Source organism: Hylobates moloch, unplaced genomic scaffold (assembly GCF_009828535.3).
Source record: "Hylobates moloch isolate HMO894 unplaced genomic scaffold, HMol_V3 SCAFFOLD_6, whole genome shotgun sequence".
NCBI classification, from domain to species: Eukaryota; Metazoa; Chordata; class Mammalia; order Primates; family Hylobatidae; genus Hylobates; species Hylobates moloch.
In genome coordinates, this window is record NW_026652281.1 from 12,881,905 (window position 1) to 12,898,632 (window position 16,728).

The following is a 16,728-nucleotide window of genomic DNA, read 5'->3' on the forward strand; positions in this document are numbered from 1 at the left end:
GGCATCGGGGCAAATCTTGGTCACTCCTACTTGTTAATTGTTATTTGTTACCTTTAAATTATTGCTTAGCTTAAAAACTTGGGCAATAAACTCAGACATACATGGGCTTAAATCCAGGCCAAGTAGAGAGTTAACTGCTAAAAGAAGTTGGAAGAAGTTTCTTAACTTCTCTGAGTCTCAGTTTTCTCATGAGCATGTTGAGGAGATAGTCATGCTTTCGTCATATGGCCACAATGATGATACAATGAAATAATTCATGCAAAACTCATTATCCAGTTTTTTTTTTTTTAGCATGTACTGTTTGCCAGGTTCTTTCATGTTATTATTTTTTTTAATTCTTGAAAACTGTTAAAAATTCCAGAGTCTTTATTACAAATGAAGACTATTTTAAAATATAAAGTCTGTCATTTTTATTCATATATTGATTTACTAAAAAAAAATTTACTGAAGCCTACTTTGTACCAGGCACTGTTTTAGGTGCTTGGGATACATCAGGGAGAGAACACAGTTCTGTGCTCTTGTGGCTAATGGGGGAGAAAACAAAACACAATATACGTTGTAAATAAGTCAATGATGTTGCCACAAGTGCTAAATAAGTTTGGAATAAGATAAGGAAAATTGGGAGACTGACTGGGTGGTGGCTGATTAAATTTTTTAATAGCGAGGTCACAGGAGGTGAAATTTAGGCAAAGAATTGAAGGAGGTCAGAGAGAGAGAGATGCAGATAGTTGAAGAAGTGGAACAGCCAGTGTAAATACCCACTTTGGGAGCAAGATTTGAGTGTTTGCAGAGCATCAGGGAGCCCGTGTGGCTAAACCAGAGTGAGCAAGGTGTAAACTGGTAGGATACAATGTCAGGGAGATACAGGGAGCCTGATTGCATATGACTTCATGGATGACAGTTAGGACTTTGGATTTTTCTCGTGATGAATTGACAAGACATAACAGGGTTTTGAGCAGAAAAGTGCCATGAGCTGACTGACACTGAGGTGATCTGGAAGGCTCTCCCTAACTGAGTGCCATCCAGCAGAAGTCTCTATAATGCTGCAAATGTTCTCTTATCCAATATGGTAGGCACTAACTACACATGAACCTGAAATGTGACCAGTGTGCCTGAGGAAGTGAATTCTTAATTTGATTTTAAGTAATGTAAATTCAGGTTTAACAAGCCACATGTAGAAAGTAACTATCATATTGGACATTACAGCTCCAGTCACTGTGTTGAGAATAAACTGGGCAAGGGTGCAGGTAAAGTAGACCTTCGAGGCTTGTGAGGAGGGCCTGGCAGTGAGCTGTGTGTCAGGTGGCTTGCAACAGGGTGGTAGAAATGGAAGGTGGCCATGATTGTTCAGATTCTGGAAATATTTTGAAGGCAAAGCCAATATGATTTCATGATCTAGGGGGAGATTTCATGATAGAATGTGAAAGAAACAGAAGAGTCAAAGGTGACTCTAGGAGTTTTTATCAGAACCATTGGGAATATAGAGGTGTCATAGAGTGAGATGGGGACAGTGAAACATGGGACAGGTTTGGAGGAGCCGATGAAGAACTTTTATTTTGGATGTGTTCAGTTTGTAATGCTTCATAAAATTTGGTTTGCAAAAGCCATTGACATTTTCAGCATGTCAGGTTTTACTTGAAGGGGTATCCAGCCTATAGAATACAACTGGAGAACACAGCAAGTGACAGGACAGAATAATGGATAGCACTGGGACTCTTTCTTTTAAAATGTTGCCTAGTTCAAAAAAATCATATGCAGGCAACATGAGACCTTAGGGTCTCTGTGCTTATTTCTTTTTCCCTTAAATTATGACTTAAGTCCAGGGAATTATAGATAAGGGAAAGTTATTTGAATATGCTGGTAAAAAGAGGGGGGAGGTACAAGCAAAAAAAAGTGCAAACTCTGATTTGCGTTTCCTTTGAAAGGGAGCCTTCTCAAGGGGCTCTCATGGTCTTCAGAGTATGTAGTTGGCTATAATTACTCTTGACTTCTGCACTCCGCTGCAGAAGAAATAACATGTTCGTGCAGCCTGTCTTATTTCACTCTGGAATCCCTGTGTTTTTTGTTTTGCTTTGTTTTCCTGGTTCTCTCCAGCTCCCCCTTCTCTTGGCTCTGTGGCTTGGCATTGGCTATGACAGCTAGCCCTCCTTTTCTTTGGTCTGCCCTAGGGCCATTTTGGTGGCTGCCACATAGGCACTGGGTGTGGGTTATGGCTTTTTCCTGGCTGTAAGAAGAAAAACAATTTAGTTCTGAAAGGCTTTCTAAGTGTAGGTTTAATCCTTTCAGTGCTATCTCTCATGCCTCCCGTTTCACATAGGCAGCTCTCTTACCCACATTGATTGATTTACCTCAAACCCAGGGTGACTCAATATGACAACACGTAGCGATGATGTCCCTGATTCAGTTTGCTGGGAGGCTGCCTCATGCTTTCTGCTAATGTCAGTGGCAGGTTCATGGGAAGATGTATATATTCTAGCTTAGGAGCTCTTTTGAGATTTGGGAATGGTACACGTGCCCACATCTGGGGCAGCTGGTGGTGTTGGTGTTTCTAAGTAATGTCGTCAGTGTTCTTCCATTCTCCTTTTAGGGGAAGAATTTTATGGTCTACAAGACCAAAATTACTGTATATATATCTCTCTCTGGTTTCCCTGTGTTTTCTTTTCTCAGTCCCATGGAAAGGTTTTTTTTTTTTTTTTTTTTTTTGAGTGTTTGAAATATTTCTAAGCATATTCTTGCCATGTTTTCTAACTGTGAAATCTACATGAAATGGGGTGTTTGGGGAATTAGGTGCCTGGTTCATTGAATTTTCAGAGTTACAACAAGTAATGACAAAAATTATTTTTCTCCTCTCTGATTGCTTGTTATTTTCCCCAAAATGTATGTCTTCACATTTGTATCTTAGGAAATAGAATGTGGCCACCAAAATGAAGTCACTTTGACCTTTCACAATGTTTCACAACATTCCATTAGTGCTATAATTCTGAATATCAACTTTAACTGTTAGAACGGAAAGTAATCTGGTTCCGTTTCTTTATAGACTAGAAAACTGAGGCCTGGAGAATTTGAGAGCCTTCCAGTATCCACCAATGGCAAATGCAGGCCCAGTGTAGTGGTTAAGTTACTAGACTCAGAAATCAGGCCAGCTTGAGGCCTTCCTTTGCTCCTGGCCAGCTATGTGACTTTAAAACTTCAACAGCATCAGAAGCTTGCTCAGTTTTTTCAGCTAAATGAGTTTAGATGAAGAATTAGTTCAGTTTCCACCACTAAAATGGTAGTAAAAGTATTACTTCCCTATCTAAATAAATTTCCACAAACTTAGTGTGACTTAAGGCAACACACATTTATTATCTTATAGTTCTGGAAGTAGATATTTGAAAGGGCTAAAATCAGGCCAGGCACAGTGGCTCATGTGAGCAGTTCCAGCACTTTGGGAGGCCGAGGCGGGCAGATCACCTGAGATCGGGATTTCGAGACCAGCCTGGCCAACGTGGTGAAACCCCGTCTCTACTAAAAATAAAAAACTGGCCGGACATGGTGGCGCATGCTTGTAATCCCAGTTACTCGGGAGGCTGAGGCAGGGATAATCGCTTGAACCCAGGAGGCGGAGGTTGCAGTGAGCCGATATCATGCCATTGCACTCCAGCCTGGGTGACAAGAGTGAAACCCAGTCTTAAAAAAAAAAAAAAAAAAAGAAGGTAAGGTCTAAAATCAGTGTGTTAGCAGGGTTTTGAAGGCTTTAGGAGAGAAGTCATTTTCTTGCCTTTTTCAGCTTCTGGAAGCTGCCTGCATTCCTTGGCTCATGGCCCCTCCTTCATCTTCAAAGCCAGCAACGTTCTCCTAGGTCTTTCTCAAGCTGTCATCTCTCCGGTTCTCTTCTAAGCTCCTCTTTCCCATATAAGGACCCTTGTGACTATGTTAGGCCTACCTGGAAAATTTAAGACCGTTTCTGCATCTCCATTTCAATTGATGATGACCTCAATTGCATCTGTAACTTTAATTCTCCTTTGCTACACAACTTCACATATTCACAGGATCCTAGGATTAGGATGCGAACGTCCTTGGGGGCCATTATTCTGTGTACCACAGTCTAGCATGAGAATGAAATTGTTTCATAGGTCTGGTTTGAGAGTTAAATTGTCTACATATTTGAAAATTGCAATAGAGATGAAGAAGGTGGCCAGGCCTGGTGGCTCATGCCTGTAATCCCAGCACTTTGGGAGACTGAGGTGGGAGGATCACTTTAGGTTAGGAGTTTGAGATCAGCCTGGGCAACAAAGCAAGAATCTGTCTCTACAATCAGTCAATCAATAAAATATGAACAGCACTGATAGTAAATACTTCAGTTAAGCACGCACGGGACGTTGAAAAAGCAACTGTAGAACGTTTTTTAAAAAGATGAATAAGGTACTAATGATAGGTAGTATTTTTGAGAACTGCATGTGCCAGGCAAAACCATCACTTTACATGTAGTTCGTCATTTATCCTTGAGAATAAGTCTATAGGGTCAAGTGCTCATTTGATCACTGTCGTACAGGTGAGAAAACTACAACTGAAAGAGATTCCATAACATGTCCATAGGGCATGAAACCAGGCATTTCAGGATGAGGATTTGACTCCAACTTGCTTTATTCAAATCTTGATGTATCCTCCTACCACGGTTATTATTATCACTATCATGAGAAACCAGATCTATCACTTCCAAGCCAAGTGTTCTCTAAATTAACTGTTGCTACCTACCAGCTGTTATGAAACACACATGAATATCTGGATGCTGTAGAAACCCCCCACTTACATAGTTGCTAAAACATATTAACTTTGATGTTAGCAACTTCACTGGCCTCTACTTTCTGAATAATTGCTCTGATTTCAGCTACCCCCAAATATAATATTGTATACAACATCTTTGAATATTTTTGTTTTTATTGTATATCACCCTTAACAGCCCCCCCCCCTTTTTTTTTTTTTATTTCAGGACATTTGCAAATCACTTTGGTGCCACCGAGTAGGCCATAGGTGTGAGACCAAGTTTATGCCCGCAGCGGAAGGGACCGTTTGTGGCTTGAGTATGGTAAACTGCATACTTGTTAGTTTTTAGCTCCAGAAATTTGATAAGGCATAGAATTCGAACTGTTTGTATTGTGACCTTAGGATGAATGTTTGGTATTTTATATTCTCTGACTTCTCTTTATATTAACCTACATTATGTAGCAGCAATTACAAAGCTTAATGCTCATATAACCCAGATAGCTCAATTGTTTAAGAAGATTTTTTTTTCTTTTTTCTTTGTCTTCCTGTTTTAGATGGTGGCTTGGCTCAAAATATCTCTATTTCAGTGAGCTAACAGGTTTCATTGCATACCATTTTCCTTTTAAACTTGTGGTGTTTAAAAAGTCTCAGGGATCAGATGTCTTGTTAGTCAAGAAATGACTGTCCCTCCAGACCAAGGCTTCGGCTACTCAGCTCAACTCACAGGACCTGTCATTGAGCTTCTGACATGCCCTATAGATTCCCATCATGTACAGTGACTTTCGTATTGAAGGGTAAGAGACGCCTCCACCTAGTGTGTACCTAAGGTCCTTTTGCTGGTGAGCATCTTCTACCCAGAGAAGCACTTCCATTTGGAAAGATTATGGGAGATCTCAATATTTTGAATGAAGAACTCTCATATATTTCTATTTTTCTTCCTTTTTCACAATAGAGTCTGGAGGGAGGGCAGGTTGCATTTGGGCTACTAGTAAATGATCCAGATTTGGGAAGTTCATTTGAAAGACCAGTCAAAGAGGAGCTATGAATGACAAGAGATAATGAGATGTTACAACTTTGCTGATATTAATTATTGACTCTGTCTCAAGGCAGTATAAACCTATACAGAAAAAAATGGTCATTGGTCATTTACAGTTATTTCAAGGCTGGGTGTGATAGCTCACACACGTAATCCCAACACTTTGGGAGGCTGAGCAGGGAGGATTGCTTGAAGCCAGGAGTTCAAGAACAGGTAACATAGCGAGACCCTATCCCTACAAAAAATTGAACAGGCTTGGTGGGGCATGCCTGTAGTCCCAGCAATTTGAGAGGTTGAGGGAGGAGGATCGCTTCAACCCAGGAGTTTGAGGCTGCAGTGTGCTGTGATTATGCCACTGCACTCCATCCTGGGCCACAGAGCTAGGCTCTGTCTCTAAAAAAGAAAAAGTTATTTCATTCCACAATATTTATTGACTACTAGATATCAGGAACAGGAGATGCTGGGGATGTAGAGATAAATAAACCACAGTTGTATTTCTTTAAAATTTTATAGTCCAGGTGGGGCACAGTGGCTCATGCTTGTGATCCCATCACTTTGAGAGGCCAAGGTGGGTGGATCACTCGAGGTCAGGAGTTCAAGACTAGCCTGGCCAATGTGGTGAAACCTTGGGTCTACTAAAAATACAAAAATTTGCTGGGCGTGGTGGTGCACACCTGAAATCTCAGCTACTTGGGAGGCTGAGGCATGAGAATCAGTTGTATCCCGGAGACAGAGGTTGCAGGAAGTGGAGGTTGTGCCACTGAATTCCAGCCTGGGTGACAGAGCAAGACTCTCTCAAGAATAAATTAAAAATATAAAAATTTACAGTCTAACAGGGGAAACATATACAGAAGCAAACAACTCATTCTGTCTTAAAACACACCTTCTCTAAGCAGTAGTTGCTCTCGGGGCCCAGATGAAATGCAAGATGAATCTTCCTTGAGATTAGCTATGCACTTAGAATAAACCACAGCAAGTGTGCGCATCAAGATGGTTGTTGGGTTGTGGGTTAAAGTTCTTCAGCTGGATGATAAAAAGGACTTTTCAGAGAGAATCCAACATCAGAGGCAAAGGCACAGATTTCTGATACTTGTTAGGACGTTTATTCCCTATCTCTTAAAAAGATATGTAATTTTTAACTCTTTAAAGAAAATGAACGTTTTAAAAATTGAGGAGTTATGTGCAATTTTTAATCCGATAGTGGTCTTAGGGATTCCCAGTGAGGACTATTCTTGAAAATGTTAATAGAAGTGTTGGGGCCATGAAGATTCAAAACAATGAATTAGTGGAATAATTTAAAATATAAATAGTGCTCAAGTCCTTTTTACTTTTGAGGAATCACAACTTAGAACTTGTGACTTGAGGATTAGTGTTTTTTTTTTTTTCGTTGAAAAAGCAACAGTGTTACCTATAAGGGATATGCAGGAAAATATTTATATAATGAATGAGAAAAATACATGTTACATCACTCAGGTCTAAACATTTATTACGTAAGCACATCAGGTATCTAAGTTCCAAGGGGAGTAAAATGTACTTGTGTTAGGCTTCAGTAAACAGAACAGAAGATAAATAAAGTCGGAAGTGAGAAAACAAATGTCTTGATATCACTGCCACACCACGTTATTTTAAAACACCAGGCTATAGTTATATACTGGTGAAAAGCCCTTAAGTGTAATGTCACCCTCAACACAAAGCATCTTAATAAGTTCCATCCATCATCATTCCAGTGTAATGATTATTACATTCATATACGGGTTCCTCAGATTCTTCCTTCACCAGAGGATATAACTGGCTGCTTATTAGACTGTAAATTTCATGAGGGCAGGTGCCCTGGTTTTACTCTTGTTTCATCTGGAGTGTCTGACACACAGTAGCAGGTACTCAATGTTTCATTTGTTTCTCTGTAACTGGAACCCAACTCTGTCCTTCCTCTTTCTTCTCCAGTCCCTTGTCCTTCAGCGATATTTGTACTATGAATACTCAGCCAACATGCGGCAGTATGAAAGCCACTTACTCTTTTTTTTTTTTTTTTTTGAGATGGAGTCTCGCTCTGCCGCCCAGGCTGGAGTGCAGTGGCACGATCTTGGCTCACTGCAGGCTCCACCTACTGGGTTCACACCATTCTCCTGCCTCAGCATCCCGAGTAGCTGGGACTACAGGCGCCCGCCACCATGCCCGGCTAATTTTTTCTATTTTTTATTAGAGACGGGGTTTCACCGTGTTAGCCAGGATGGTCTTGGTCTCCTGACTTCCTGATCCACCCACGTCAGCCTCCCAAAGTGCTGGGATTACAGGCCTGAGCCACCGCGCCCGGCCAAGCCACTTACTTTTATCTAGAGATATGTGTGCATAGAAAGAAGGGTTTGTGCATGCTGTCTATAAAAAGATAATGGCCCAAGTCATGGCCATTGAATTGGAAATTAGATGTAGTGCCAGAAATATGTGTGCTGGGCCTGGGCGTGGTGGCTCATGCCTGTAATCTCAGCACTTTGGGAGGCGTTGGCGGGCAAATCACTTGAGGCCAGGAGTTCGAGACTACACTGGTCAACATGGTGAAATTCCATCTCTACTAAAAATACAAAAAATTACCTGGGCATGCTGGTGCACGCCTGTAATCCCAGCTACTCAGGAAGCTGAGGCACAAGAATTACTTAAACTTGGGAGGTGGAGGCTGCAGTGTGCCAAGATCGTGCCACTGCACTTCAGCCTGGGTGACAGAGTGATAACCTGTCTTTAAAAAAAAAAAAAAAAAAAATTTGTGTATGAAAAGATGGAGCCGGGTGCGGTGGCTCATGCCTATAATCCCAGCACTTTGGGAGGCCAAGGTGGGTGGATCACCTGAGGTCAGGAGTTCAAGACCAGCCTGGCCAACATGGTGAAACCCCGTCTGTACTAAAAATACAAAAATTAGCTGGGCATAGTGATAGGCACCTATAATACCAGCTACTTGGAAGGCTGAGGCAGGAGAATCACTTAAACCCGGGAGATGGAGGTTGCAGGGAGCCAAGATTGCGCCACTGCACTCCAGCGTGGGCAACAAGAGTGAAACTTCGTCTCAAAGAAAAGAAGAAAAGAAAAGATGGATAAAATTACAGTTTTATATATTCTAAATTTGCATTTTGTATGTAGAATTTTATCTATACATGTGAATGTGTGCAAGTCTGTGTGTACATTCCTTTATATTCCTGATTTCCACACTGATTAAAAGGCTAAACAGAGACAATCTGATAGTAGCCTAACTTAATACTAGAATGAATACTGAAGTAATAGAACATGAAATTAATTGAATTACTGGAAGAGATCTAAAAAACACATTTTCCAAAAAGAAATTAGATTAGAATTAAGGTACATTGGTCAGTAATTTGCCTCCAAGATGAGAAGTAGAAGTGTCCTGCTTAGGAGTTCCGGCTACTGATTTAAATCCAGTCTCTTATACTTGCGTAGTTATTTGAATAGACCTGTTTGGGTAGTTTGCGTCACTCTCTACAAGTTAGCTAGTATTTCTTTGCTAAATTTCTCCTACTGAGGAAAATGGCTTTTAACTCAGTGCTTTGCAAGGATTAGATGAGGTACTCCATGTGAAGCTCTCTGCACCGTTTTTGGCACATAGTAGCAACTTGGTAACCTGTGGCTGCTGTTACTGTTATTGGCTATTGTAATTTTGTCTCAGCCACTGAACTCAGTCCAGTAGAGTCCTCGTGATTCCCGGTAGAAAAGATTAATGCTTATGGTAGACAATAGTGTCAGATGACCGATTGCCTTCCCCAAAAAGTCCTCAATAGCGTTATATGATTTCATGCAAACTCTGAAATGGCAATTAATCCAGGGAAAAGAAAAATTAAAAACAGAAGAATTAATCAGCACATGGCAAGAATTTGAAGAAAAGAAGCAATATCTTAACCTAGACAAAGTGCACTAGCAACCAAGCCACACAGTAAACAGTCATGAAGCCAAATGTATCACAGGGGATAAGTGAAGATTTGAAAGTCAAACAACCTTCCCATAATTCTGTAACCGATCCCCCAGTTCCTCAGCAAAACCTGGCATGGTCCAAACCCCAACCCTTTGGATCTAATTGCAGAGGCTTTTAGAAAAGAGCAGTTATGCTAAGTCATGCAGAACTTGCTCATAATCAAACCATGGCAGGGGTCGGGGATGGGGGGTAGGCAACAACAACAAAAAATAAAACTAAAACGAAAGAAACACTACCACAGGCTAACGCATCCCCTAGGGAGAGATGACCAGGAAAGCCAGGAATTTGTTACAAAGGAGAACTAAAATGGAAAGGTTAATACAGAAAAAAGCTCTCCATCTAGCTTGTACAGGTCATGGGCAAATGAAAGACCCTGGGCTAATTCATCAGAAACACTGAAAGAGCTCCAAGTCATCAGAGCGTCTGAAGTGGGCACCTTTTATGTAGACAAAAGGAAAAAGGATGCTATCTGAAGAGAACAATTTGTACAGACTGAGTTGTTCAGCTTCGTAAGAAATGCTCTATAGTGACGGGTTTGCAATAAACAAAAATATAATGTATGTGTAATTGTATCTATTTTATGATAAGATAATCATTCAGAATGATAGATCATGTTAATATCTTAACTGTTACTTCTTGAATGAGTGATCCCAATTGTTCTTTCAGAATGATAAATTGTGTTAATATCTTTACTGTTTCTTCTTGAATGAGTGATCCCAATTGTTCTTTAAGTAGTGTTGTCTCTAAGTGGCAAGGCAGGCTTCGTTGTAACTTTATACTGACTCCCTTGGCTGTTAGGTGGAATCTTATCTGAACATGTCACCTCCACAGCTCACAAAGCCTATCATACTCAGCCTGTTGGTGAGCAATGCCCCTTCTCTCTAGATGTCAGCCTTTCAAAATGTATGTGGTCAATGCAGAGTAGGTGAGTGTTTTTAGAGCACAGCAAAGGAATTTATCAAGGTATCAGGCATTTTCCTTTTCTCCCAACAGACCTGTCTTTCCTGTTACTGTGCATGTGTTGGCAACTCCCTGCGCTTTCCCAGGTGGTCTCTGACAGGAAGCATCTTACACGTTCTTTTCACAGTGGTGTCGGCAAGGCCAGTGCGTGAAGTTTGGGGAGCTCGGGCCCCAGCCTGTCCACGGCCAGTGGTCCAGCTGGTCGAAGTGGTCAGAATGTTCCCGGACATGTGGTGCAGGAGTCAAGTACCAGGAGAGACACTGCAATAACCCCAAGTAAGGCTGCAGCATAAAGTTAGTCTTTGCAAGGCCTTAGCCTTCAGCCCGTAACACACTGGTTTTTCTTGTTCATACTTTAAGAAGTTTATTTTTTTATTTTTAATTATTATGGCTACATAACTGTTATACATATTTGTGGGGTACATGTAATGTGTTGATACAGGTATACAGCGTGGAATGATCACATCAGCATGATGAGGTATCCATCACTTCAAGCCTTTATTGTTTCTTTATTAAAAAACATGCCAATATCATTTCTTTATTAGGCCCATTCCACTGTTTGTTATTTTAAGATATACAATAAATTATTGTTAACTATAGTCACCCTATTTGTGCTACTGCATACTAGATCTTGTTCATTCTAACTATATTTTTGTACCCATTAACCATCCTGACATTACTGTTCTCCCTCCCCACTACCCTTCCCAGCTCTGTCAACCCGCTCTCCAGCTCTAGCTCTGTGTGAGTTCAATTTTTTTTTTTTTTTAAGCTCTCACATGGGAGAAGATACAATATGTGTCTTTCTGCATTTGGCTTATTTCACTTAATATAGTGTCCTCCAGTTCCATTCATGTTGTTGCAAATAACAGGATATCATTTTTATAGTGGCGGAATAGTATTAAATAGGATTCATAGTATTAAGTAGGATTAATACTATCATAATAGGCTGAATACCATAATTCAAATAATACTATTATATTATATATAATTACTATTAATATATAGTATATATACTACTATATACTATAATATATAGTGCATATACTACTATATACTATAATATATAGTGCATATACTACTATATACTGTAATATATAGTGCATATACTACTATATACTGTAATATATAGTGCATATACTACTATATACTGTAATATATAGTGCATATACTACTATATACTGTAATATATAGTGCATATACTACTATATACTGTAATATATAGTGCATATACTACTATATACTGTAATATATAGTGCATATACTACTATATACTGTAATATATAGTGCATATACTACTATATACTGTAATATATAGTGCATATATATATAAATAAATATATAATATTTATATATATATAATATAATATATAATATATTATATTTATAGTATATAATTATTTATAGTATATATTATATATATATATGTATATATAACTATATATTATATTTATATATATATATATATTCTATATATATATATACTAATATATACATATATATATATATTGTATATGTATTATTATATATACTACATATACTATATATAGTATATACTATATAGTATATATAAATAGTATTATATATGTATAATAGTATAATATATGTAGTATTATTTATACTATATATTATATATAGCATATGACACTATATTATATATAGTACATATGACACTATTATATATAGTATATATGACACTATATATTACAGTATATATAGTATATATGACACTATAAATTATACTATTAATATATAGTATCTATACTATACTATCTAGCAGCATTAGTAGGATGAATGGATAAAGAAAACATGGCACACTATTCAATTATGTATATGTGCCATATTTTCTTTACTTATTCATCCACCAAGGGACTCTTAGGTTACTTCCATGTCTTGGTTATTGTGAATAATGCTGCTGTGAACATGGGAATATGGATGAACGTGGGAATACAGGTATCCGTATACACTGATTTCCTTTCTTTGGGGTATTCCTTCCTTTTGGGATTTTGGGATTGCTTTTAGTTATTTGAGGAACCACCATGCTAATTTACATTCCCACCAACAGAACACACTGTTTTATTTTTTATTTTTTTGGTATTTCTTTTTTTATTATTATTTTACTTTAAGTTGCAGAATACATAAGCAGAATGTGCAGGTTTGTTACCTAGGTATACATATGCCATGGTGGTTTGCTGCACCTATCAACCCATCATCTAAGCTTTAAGCCCCACATGCATTAGGTATTTGTCCTAAAGCTCTCCCTCTCATTGTTCCCCACCCCCTGACAGGCCCTGGTGTGAGAAAATACTGTTTTAAAGTGCCAGTTTCTTCCCTCCAGTTAGTAACAATCAACCAGAGTTTTACTGTTTGCATGTAAAGTCCATGTGCTCCGAGGGAAGGTATGGTGTGCAGAAGGCAAAACACAGCAGAGGAGTCATTCTCTATGGGACTGTGATGATCCAGTGAGACTCTGAGCTACTTTATTCATCTAAACTAGGGTTCTACACTCATATAATTAAATACTTGCTATATTGTAGAACAGAAAATTTGGCCAGCAAACCTTGTGAGTGTCTCTCAAACTGGTGAACTGCAGAAAGTATGCTGATTTTTGCCTTGCAGGAATGTACATCAACATGTGTTGACAGATCTGCCTGACTTTTCAAGAGAAACCAGAAATACGGAAAAATGCTGCATGTGAAATTTCCCACTTTTAAAAATATTGACAGCAAACTCAATTTTCTTTAAAGACAGAAAAACCCACTGTGACAACTAGTCAAATCAGCTGTGGATTGAAATTGGCCTGTGGTCACCTGTGGGCACTCTTTGGTCTGGTCATACTGGAGTCTGAACTGCAGTTTGTGCTCTGTGCACATGAAGGTGGTTTTATGTTACTTTTATATGCTCTAACTCCCACATGAAACATGGGTGAGATGTAGATTTTCCAATTGGCAGAATGATGTAGACAGAGCCCAGGTTTTGGCGATAGATAGAAAGACTCTAAACCCTGTGTTTGCCACTTCTTAATTCTGTGGCTTTGTAAAAGTCATTTGACTTGGGTTTATGTACAAAAAAATGTAGAAGATAACCTTGGAAGGTTGGAGGAGGATTAGAAATCGCATCTGTAGGATGCCTGACAGACTGGGGAACTTTCAGTGCACATTCAACAAAAGGTTCTGGGATCTGTGTGGTTTTCATCATCCTCATCCCAGCTCACCAGGAGGACAGGGTCACAGAGGGTCAGCCCACCGAAGCAGGGTGGAGAGGCAGAGCCTTTACTGATGAAACTGACTTTTGAAGAATGTGATGGAGTGAGAAGAATGTGATGGAATCTTGGAAAACAGATTTAATTTACAACACGATTTAAGTTGGTAGCATAGTGCAGAGGATGAGAACATAGACTCTGAAGTTGGACAAACCATTTTTGCATCCTGACCCTAACACTTCTGATCTATGACCACAGATGACTTAGTCTTCCTGCTCCAGGTTCCTCACTTATAAAAACGGGATAACGATAGTACCTATCTCAACTGAGTTAACATTTGTAAAGTGCTTTAGTAGAGGGTCTGACGTGTCGTTAGCATTGCATTAACTGTTTGGTAAATTGAGGAATAAAGACACTAGAGCAAAAGGAAATTTTTAAAAAGATGATGGTACTTCATTTGAGTCAGCAGTCTGAGTTAGATAAAAAGTCTATTTTTTTCCCAAAATATAAAGCAGAGTTTGGAGACGCTTTGACCATCACGTATTAGGTGCTACTTGGAATATCGCAGGGTAAAATAGATGTCTTCAATTTCAGCACTATTGACATGGGCTGGAAAATTCTTTGTTGTGGAGGTTTGTCCTGTACACGGTAAGATGTTTGGCAGCATCCCTGCCCTTTACTTACTAGTGCCAGTAGGATCCACTCTTCTTCCCACCACCCACCAAACTGTGACAACCAAAAATGTCTCCAGACATTGCCAAATGTCCTATATGGGACAAAATAATCTCTGACTGGGACTCACAGATGTAATCAGGCCCAGTGACTGAATATAATGATAAGGAGGCTGGTGATGCATTTGCAAGTTATACCAGGTTATTGTTTTAATAACAATATTAAAACAATTAATGATGTTGTTTTAGTATCTCCTGGTTTAAGCAGGAGGGTAGTTTTTAGCCTCCTGATACTTTGAAAGCAGCCATGTCTTAAGTTGAATTGTTAAAATCATCATATTACTTTACATTTTTGAAGTATAGTTCATGGATCTGGTTTTCATACATTACAACATTTTACAATCTCGATATTTTCCCAAGAAAGACATAGATTACCTAATTCAATAGCTCTGCTGGTAAAGTGCATGAATGAGGCCCCTGAGATTTAAATTAAAACCTCTCTCATATCTGTAGGATTGAGAGCTCTCATTATAATAGTGCATTGTTCATGGAAACAACATATTGTAATTTAGAGATGCCTAATAGAAGAATTAATCGTTAAAGTATTTTCATTCAGTGCAGTTTTATCATTTTAAACAAGATGAAAAATAAATCAGGATACTGTTTACTTTAACTCTGCATGAAGCCAAAAATAAAACAAGTAGATGATAGGCTCTCCCAAGACAGCTGAATTAATTGTTCTCTCTCTGTTCTTATTTCACTCTGTTGCAGTGATGCTGTTTATTCTCCCTGTTTCAAGTTATGGATTTCTTTCTTGCTTCAGTTTAAGCATTTGGTTCTATTCGCATCACTCAGTGTAGCCATTTTCATTGTCTCATCCGAGAAGCAGTGTGAGGTTTCTGTTTCATATAAAGGTGTTTTTCCCAGAACAGATTTTATTTCATAAAAAATGAATGATTCTTGGCTGATTCATAGATTTACCAATTTTTTTTGTTGACGGCTATCTGTCCCTGGAATGTCCAGTGCCAGGCACACAGGGACATCCTGTGTCCCATGTAAGTGGTAAATAGTTTTAACTGATGGAAGCCCTATTTTTCACTGAGCCTTCCTATGCCTCGTGGACCTTCCCAATGTCCTTTTTTAGGCGTTTGTTCCCAATCAGGTTAGAACTGACACATGAGTTGAAACCTGCTGCCTAATTCAGTTATTTCACAGATGAGTAACCAGGGGAGGCAGAGGGCCCCATTCACGGTAGCACCTCTTGCTCAAGTCCCCATGCTGGTAATGGCAGAGTCAGATTAAGATCCCATAGTCTTAATCCTTTGACATTTTTCATTTTTTTCTGGTTCTTTGTTTATGAAACTATCACCCCATAAGGGATCCTAGTGAAATTTCTATAAACTCTCCAAGAAAATCATTAGTGATGTGCTAAGGTGTTCTAGAACTTTTCTAAAACATGAGTCTATTTGAGAAAGAATTGTCTGCTAACTCTAAGGCAACTTAGCACATGGAGTTAGAAGGAAAATCACGGCCCCAGAAGAATAATTGAATCTAATTGGTGGTGTATTTTCCAACCAGTAATTTCGAGGCTCAGCTGGTTATCAGAATCACCAGGTGTGTTTTTAAAAATACTGATTTCTGAATCTTCCATATCTCATATTCTTATTGAGACAGTGGGTGGAGGTCCCCAGGAATATGTATATGTATATGGTTTAACAGAGCTCTCCAAGCAATGCTAATACTCACCCAAGCAACACCGTTGTAACTATTTGTAGTCAGGACTTGATAAATGATGCAGAAGCAAATGCTGGTGTGCTTTTTACCGTTGTCTAATATAAGGACAAAATCACGTGCCTAGGTTTTTGTTTTGTTTCTATATTTCTTTTTAATATTGAAGAACTTCTTTCACCAAGACATATCATGATAGAATTTTCTGTTAGGCTAACACTTATGTTCAAAGCTACAGAAAAATATTGCCTATATTTTTATAGAAATGGCCAAATGCTTGCTAGTAATTACTTTTGATCACTTTGACCATATCCCATAATTAAAAATGAAACGTATTAGTATATAAAAATCAGATCACCTAATACTCAGCACAGGATGGGTACTCAATACAAAAGCATAAGGCATTTAAAAATAG

At 38.7% G+C, this 16,728-nt stretch overlaps 1 protein-coding gene across 2 annotated transcripts in view; it reads left to right on the forward strand.

The window, feature by feature from the left end:
* ADAMTS18 (ADAM metallopeptidase with thrombospondin type 1 motif 18) overlaps window positions 1-16,728 on the forward strand; it is a 151,673-nt gene that overhangs the window by 86,898 nt on the left and 48,047 nt on the right. For both annotated transcript variants that reach the window (XM_058440643.1, XM_032156372.2), the window contains 2 exons: window positions 4,973-5,068; window positions 10,843-10,991. In XM_058440643.1, coding sequence (XP_058296626.1) covers window positions 4,973-5,068; window positions 10,843-10,991 — 245 coding nt within the window. The remainder of the gene's footprint in view (window positions 1-4,972; window positions 5,069-10,842; window positions 10,992-16,728) is intronic.